This window comes from Pseudochaenichthys georgianus, chromosome 16, assembly GCF_902827115.2.
Source record: "Pseudochaenichthys georgianus chromosome 16, fPseGeo1.2, whole genome shotgun sequence".
NCBI classification, from domain to species: domain Eukaryota; kingdom Metazoa; phylum Chordata; class Actinopteri; order Perciformes; family Channichthyidae; genus Pseudochaenichthys; species Pseudochaenichthys georgianus.
The window spans coordinates 44938797-44946296 of NC_047518.2; the positions used below are offsets into that span (position 1 = coordinate 44938797).

The window sequence follows — 7500 nt, forward strand, 5'->3', positions numbered from 1 at the left end:
TCCGCAGAGCCGGGTGTGTGCACGGTGTTTGGAGACCCTCACTACAACACCTTCGACGGCAGGACCTTTAACTTCCAGGGCACCTGTCAGTACGTCCTGACTCGAGACTGTGGCTCCGCCCCCTCTGCAGGAGCAGGGAACTCCGTCAGCGGCACGGACTCCAGCTTCATGGTGAGATGGACAACTGATATACTGTTTTCAAAAACAGAGAATTTCCCCAAATGTGAGCTTAATTTGTGAGACTTTCTCTCAATGGATCCTAAAGCAACATCTCCAAACCAAAGTATTTACGGAGCTTGACGTGTGTTGGGAAAACACTGAATGTCCTCTTCCAACATGAGAGTAACATGATATCAAAGGAATCCCAACTGGAGCTGTGAACATGACAGGATGTCTGATTACCTCGAAGAGCATCAGGACTGTTTGAGGCATGTGATAGCTATGTGATGAACATGATGACTCAGCCTCTATGGAGAGAGACATCAAGCATGCTCATTTCTGACGTGGAGCTAATCTGAAGTAAACATTGAATACTGCTTTCTATTCCTCCATCTTGTGACTGTGTGACTCCCTCTCTTGGATATCAGCATGTGAAGGACACTGCTCAGGAACTAGTTGATGCTCTGTATGTGATGCTACTTCCATTCTGGAGAGGATCAGACACATGGATCCTGAGGCTGAAGCTCAAGCCGGGGACGAGTGATATGTTTCTAACAACGTGTGTCTTCTCTCTGTGTTCCCCAGGTGTTGGTGAAGAACGACGCCCGGCGGACGCGCTCCTTCTCCTGGACTCAGTCGGTGGAGATCCGGCTGGGCGGGCTGGTCCTCGGGCTCCACCAGCACCTCACGGTCCGGAAGAACGGGACCCGCATCGCCCTGCCCTACCACGGCCCCGGGGTGCACATCGACCTGGACGGGTACCTGCTCAAACTCACCACCATCGCAGGTCAGCACACGGCACTCTGTTTAGAAGCCCCCGAGACATACGACATGCGACTACAGCATGCACTTTGAGAGTTTAATGCATAACTTGGAGCTTTGGTAAAGAAAATAGTGTGATGGGTAATTTCATAGATTTTCTATTTTAAAAATCAAAAACATGGACATTGAATTAGGATTATTTTCAGACCAAAAAGTCCAAAACAAAAACATAACGTCGACAAAGTTGAAACACCTCCGTTTGGTTGATTGGCAAGAGAAGCATAAAACCTATTTGCATATTATTATAAAAAGCAGTATTCGATTTCACATACTGTTTTATTTTAGGCATTGTTTTACTTCCATATGTCTTAAGTATGTTGCACTGCTGGAAGAGCGTTCACTGTAGGCACAGATGACAGATCTTCAATCTTAAATTGTATTCGCCTCCTTCTCCTTCTGAAGGTCTGGAGATCACGTGGGACGGAGACAGTTTCGTTGAAGTGGTCGCGGCCCCCCACCTGCGAGGACGTCTCTGTGGCCTCTGTGGAAACTACAACGGCCACAAGCGTGACGACACCATGGGGGGCGACGGGCAGTTCAAGTTTGACGTGGACGAGTTTGCCGAGTCGTGGCGAATGGAGGGGAACGAGGTTTGCTCCCAGCAGCCCCCGCCCCGCCGGCCGGCCTCCTTCCTGTGTCCCGGCAGCGTCAAGGTCAAATTCCGCGCTCATCGAGAGTGCCAGAAGATAAAGCTGTGGGAGTTCCAGAAGTGCCACCGTGTGATCGACTTCGCCCCTTTCTACAGGTCAGAGCGCACAGAAGCATTAGGTTTCATTTAAAGTGTCCTTGTTTGTTGTGCTTTTACTCGCTGTCGGCTGTGCGTGGTGAGGAGAAGCTGCTTCGAGGGGCCCCCAGTGAATGGTTGCCTTGGGCCCCCACAGACTCTAGAACCGGCACTGGATATAACAATGACAATCTGAGGTCACAGGCTCCTCCAACAGTGCAACACAATAAAACAGATAATAGTGCGAGTAAATAAGATAACATCAAATAGAAATAGTCTATACACAAGCAACCAGATGTTCTTTCAAAAGCGCAGGTGTTTAACAGTCTTATGGCCTGTGGGATGAAACTGTCCCTGAGTCTGGTGGTTTGAAGCACTTCTTATCTTATCTGATTACAACCCACCCTCGTCCGATAACGTGTTTATTTCATTGTCTGTAGGTCGTGTGTGACGGACATGTGTGAGTGTCCGGTCCATAAGAACTGTTACTGTGAGTCCTTCATGGCGTACAGCCGGGCCTGCGAGAGGGAGGGAGCGCCCGTCGTCTGGAGGGCCGACACCTCCTGCATGGGTGAGTCACGGCTGTTAGAGTCATTTAAAGGTCACCTATTATGCAAAATCCACGTATTCACGTCTCTTCTACATCATGTATGAACTGCTAAGGTCATGACCTTTTGTCTCATACTCATCTTTTGATGTACAGCAAAAATAAAGCAATCGGCCTCTCTGTTCCAATCGTTTTGGAAGGGACTGTATGCATGTTTTTTTTCAGGTGTATAGATGCATAGCAGCAACGTCTTTCTTGTTGTCTCCCTCCAGCCACGCAGTGTAAACACGGCGCTGTGTACGACACCTGCGGCCCCGGCTGCACCAAAACCTGCGACAACTGGAACGAGATCGGTCCGTGCCGCAAGCCCTGCGTGGCCGGCTGCCACTGCCCCGCCAACCTGGTGCTGTTCCAGGGCCGCTGCATCAAACCCACGTCCTGCCCCGGCCGGTGACCCCTGACCCCGGAGGGATGCGGGGGGGGGGGGGGCAGGTTATAGAGCCAGAATATAAAGGGGGCCAAAGAAGCAGAGAAAGGTCTGATGTGGACGGATCAGATGGGATACGGTACTCAGGGTCCAGATTGATCTGATTTAGACATTCGAGGGGATTTGGTGAAGAACTTCCTCCAGCTTCTCGTCCCGCCGCAAAACCATTTTCCGCCCCCCGGAGTTTACAATTTCTCTAAGGGGAAGAACTGATGAGATAACCCCCCATTTTTTGGATATTTTACGTTCTCCTACTCCTGAGGAACGTTGGTCCACGCTGCCATGGACCCTCAGGAAACTACGTGGGCCACTGGACTCCTGCTCGAGCCAAAATGGCGTCCACATTGTCCCTCACAGACACTCAAAAAGTGAGAAATCTGCATTTTGGAATAAGGAGATTCTGATGCCCCCATGTTGCATCATTTCATACTGTAAGCTAGCCAGATTTATATGAAAGACAGACAGCTTTTATATTATTATTATTATTGTTCTAATTATTATTATTATTATTAATATTATTATTTTTTGTTGTTGATGTTAATTTATATATCGGTCGTAGCAAGAGCCAGAATCATGAGTATAATTGCGTTATAAATGATTTTTAAAGGGAAACAAAAGCTATTTATGTATTTGTTGTGAACTCTTGTGTTACTGTTTGAAGAGAAATGCCCAAATGTGACTCAGTTGTTGCACCATCGCAGGGAAAAAGTACTGTATTGTAATAATAAGCCACGTGTACAGGTCGTTGTGGTTTCGTACCAAACTGAAGGTGTTTACCGAGCACATGTTTCACTTGACGATGATTATTTAAGACCAGCAATATAATCTTTTATCGAAGTTCATTTGTGACTGCTGTCTTTACTTTCCTCCGTGTCATATTTGGAGGAGAAGCGAGCCCACGCCTCAGGTTGCTCAAACTCCCGAAAGGAAGTGGAGACATCTGGAAATCTGATGGAGTTCTTATACATTTGAGCATTTCCTTTTATTTGGATCAAGATTTCCCTGAGCTAAACTGTTTATTTTTCAGACTGTATTTCTAATATTTGCTTCTTTCCTAAGAATGACAGTTTCTACCCTTTCAGGCATCTGCAAAAATGTGTATTTAACAATCTAAGAGGTTGCAAAATCACTCTTCCATTGAACTGATTGCAACCTACAGACATGATGACGGGTTGCGATGAAGTAAAGCTCCATATTATGTGTTAAAACCAAAAGGTTATCAAAGTTAAGCACCACTTCAGGTTTTTTCTTGAAGCCAAAGCTGAAAAGGTTGAATAAAGCATAAAACCCTCTCTTTTCCTCCGTACCCAAATCTCTAAAAACGGGGAACAACGGAACTGATCCAGATTTGCGTCCGATATGACGTAATATCTGAAATGTGGACCCGCGGCCCAATCAGAAAGTTGCTATCAGAAACAATGCCCGACTGTTTTGGACGTAATATGGTCGGTGTTCACATTAGCATGCTAACACTCAGAGCTAACCTGTACTGGAGAGCATGTGTGTGAAGAAGCAGGAAGTAGAGAAAGCCTTTGAGCTCCAGACTGTTTCAGAAAGAATCCTTGATAATCCATGATATGGCGTTTCATCACGGTAGAATCTCCCGCATGAGCAGACATAGGCTCCGCCCCTCTTTTTTATCAATTTTTTTCTTTTAAAGCTTTATACACAAATCAGCACTTTTGAAACAGGAAGTGAAATAGAGGGATATGAGGCATGGCTAGAATGGGTGATCTGTTTGGTATTTTGAGCAAAACACTTATATTATAACACTATATATTTGTATATATCTGAGACCTATTGCCTAAAAGTAGCATGATAGGTGCCCTTTAATGTAGCCAACAATGCATGTGCTTCAGTAAAGTGTCTCCAGAACATCTTGAAATGTGGGAATGATTGGATCCTAAAGCGTCTTTGGTGCATCCACACCTGTTGCCCCGCAGAGTTAATGTCAGGCGTGAACAGAGCTTTAATGCGACTATAATAAAATCAGCACTCAGAAAAAGCCAATCCTCCCAATGAAGAGCAAACCAAAATGAATTGAAACGCTTTTAATACACTTCAAGTTTGTACAAACACATTTCACATAAACGTAGCACGAATAGAAAAACATGACAACAAAAGAACCAAATACAACATTCAACAACCGAGGTGTGGATTCAGAGTCTGATATGAGACGCTTGAGCCTCAGCGGCTGACGCATCAAACCAGCCGAAGGTTCATTTACAATGTGGAAAGATACACAGTCACTTTGTGTTGGTTACTTCTCCTTCCTCGTAAAAAAACGTGAGACAATTTTCCAATGTCTTAGTTGATCAGGATTCAACAGATTCATTGTCAAATGAACGAGAAGGAACATTCCTCTTTAAAACCTTGTATAACTCCTAGATATCCCAACAGGCGGCAATGAAAGCCCGTCTTATATTACACTTTTTAACCTGTTGCAAAAATAGTGTTTAAATTCCCAATAAAATGAAATATTGGCCATTTTTGCTTTGAAACTCTTCGTTGGTGTTTCTGACTGCAGGTTGTTTTGTTGCATTGATATTGATTCACTACAATCAGCAGCGAGTGTCTCCTGCAGACGATCACATCGACAGTGTTTTTAATGAAAGCAACACGAAGACGATGACACGGCGACATGTGAGGCGTCCTGCTCTCTGAGAGGCAGTTTCACTCTTTGGCTTTTTCACACATTCGCCGAGACGCTGTAAGGCGTGGAATGATCCTTTAGTATTATATGGAAATGCGGGGTTTAAAAAAATAAGTTTGATTGACAAATGACAACACTTAGAACAAAGCGTGTCTGTGTGGAGAGAAAGGATATCTGAACTTTTTGAAGTCGTTTATTTCCTTTTTTCAGACGTAATCGTGTATCATTTGAGTTTCAGGCGCCTTTGAAGGACGTTTATTAACAAATAAATCACTTTAGACTCAATTATTATCAGTAATTCTCGGAAGAACGCCTGTGAATACTTGTTTTTGGTGAGAGTTAACTATATATTTAAAGGTTTTAGACCGTTATCATCAAAGGATTTGACGAATGGTATGTATCAGACTGCAACTGCGAGGAATTGGGATTCTTTGTGACGAGAAGGTAGACCGTAATGCACCCAGTTGAGAAAATGCATTAATATTAGCACATGCCTAACTGACTACCTCCTCCTCTGTTGCTGGGTACCTTTTGATAAGGTACCACTTCCAAAAACAGACAATTTTGCGTCTTGACTGGAACATTTGACCTCGTTTAGCTTATTATTCGTTATTCTCCAGCTACAAACACCACATGTTTAGGGTTTGAGTTCCTCAACACGGATCGTTTTTTAGATTTGGTGGATTTCTTACATTCAACTGCTTGCTAACTATTAGCAACATTAAAAGCTTATACATGTCAGATCTGTTTCCGACAGTTTGTTTGTAGGTCTTGTCTGCCCCCTAGTGGTAAAAGAATAACCCCACATGCAGATTAACACCTGGAATCGTAGAACAAGGTCCTTGTCACTTCTAAAATACTAGCCTGTCGAAATTTGACTTGGACTTGTTTTTCATCAATGTGTTAGTGATGCACAGACAATTCTGCCTTTTCTTTATAACAATAAACATTAAAAACACGACATAGAAGCAGAGAAGCTTCCCACAGCCTTCTCTGATTAAAACCAGACGAGGTGAGAGAGTGGTTATCTTTCCAAATCAACTCTTCCTCGCCTCGGCGTGAAGACAAACCCACCGAGAGACAGATGATACATGGAGATAAAAGTAGCTGCTCTGAGTACAGAAAATATGTGCACTCCAATATATACTCTTCCAAACCGACCAAGTAAAAGTTTCTCTGTCTCGCTATACAAAATAAAATATAACATCTAATAAAAAATACACTCTTAGCTTTAAGGATATACGAAAATAAAAAAGAAAAGATACAATCAAACCGGGATACACAGCTGGGAGCTGCCACAGCAGGAACCAGTGGAGAGGAGGAGTGTGTGTGTGTGTGTGTGTCAGTCTGTCCTTGTGTCTGTCTGTCTGTCTGTCTGTCCGTCCGTCCGTCCATGTGTCTGTCTGTCTGTCCGTCCGTCCGTCTGTGTGTGTGTTGAGAGGAAGAGAGTTTAGTCGTCATCACTGTCGCTGCCCGACTCGCTGAGTTGAAGGTCGTTTCCTGGGATAAACAGACAGATTGATGTTTGGTTACTGGAAATGGTGGAAAATATTTTACAACATGTCCTTTGCCCGTCCCTGCCTCTCTCAACATCAGTGTTTCCGTTAGCTGGTTTCAAGGGAACTTTGACCCGAGCAATGTCATCACGCACACATTGAAGAGTATTTAAAAAAGGGAGAAAATACGAGTGAGTTCCAGCTGCTTATTAGATTATGGAGAGACCCATTTCTCAAAGGTCTTCAAAGTCGTCAAGTAATGTCAGAGCGGTCTATGAAGCCTGTAATCGATTTTAGAGCTGGACTGAACCACACTTGATTTTGAAGTCGGCAGCAGCACGCCTTAATTACAATGTGATGAGTCAGAGAGGAAGTCCTTTATTTAAAAAGTTCCGGCGTTATATTTACTTATATATACTTTTAACGAGTCGATTGGCGGGACTTGTTTTATTTGAAATGAAATAGAAATCCATGCCCTAAAGACGTCCCTTTTCATAGCCTTCATAACAATTGTTTTCACGCTCAGTAATAATTCGTATTTGACCGTCATTTCTGCAGGACATTGAAATCTTTCCTTTGACTGCCACGGTTTTTTAAATGTCTTCTCTTCAT

The 7500-nt window shown here is 43.9% G+C and overlaps 2 protein-coding genes across 2 annotated transcripts in view; one reads left to right on the top strand and one right to left on the bottom strand.

The window, feature by feature from the left end:
* The window catches only part of bmper (BMP binding endothelial regulator), a 50669-nt gene extending 47470 nt beyond the window's left edge, over positions 1-3199 (top strand). Inside the window, exons 10-14 of the mRNA XM_034102667.2 lie at positions 8-171; positions 745-946; positions 1384-1726; positions 2146-2276; positions 2525-3199. Coding sequence (XP_033958558.1) covers positions 8-171; positions 745-946; positions 1384-1726; positions 2146-2276; positions 2525-2706 — 1022 coding nt within the window. The 3' untranslated portion in view covers positions 2707-3199. The remainder of the gene's footprint in view (positions 1-7; positions 172-744; positions 947-1383; positions 1727-2145; positions 2277-2524) is intronic.
* Positions 3200-4775: 1576 nt separating this feature from the next.
* The window catches only part of eaf1 (ELL associated factor 1), an 11314-nt gene continuing 8589 nt past the window's right edge, over positions 4776-7500 (bottom strand). Inside the window, exon 6 of the mRNA XM_034102595.2 lies at positions 4776-6892. Within this exon, the coding sequence (XP_033958486.1) occupies positions 6843-6892 (50 nt within the window). The 3' untranslated portion in view covers positions 4776-6842. The remainder of the gene's footprint in view (positions 6893-7500) is intronic.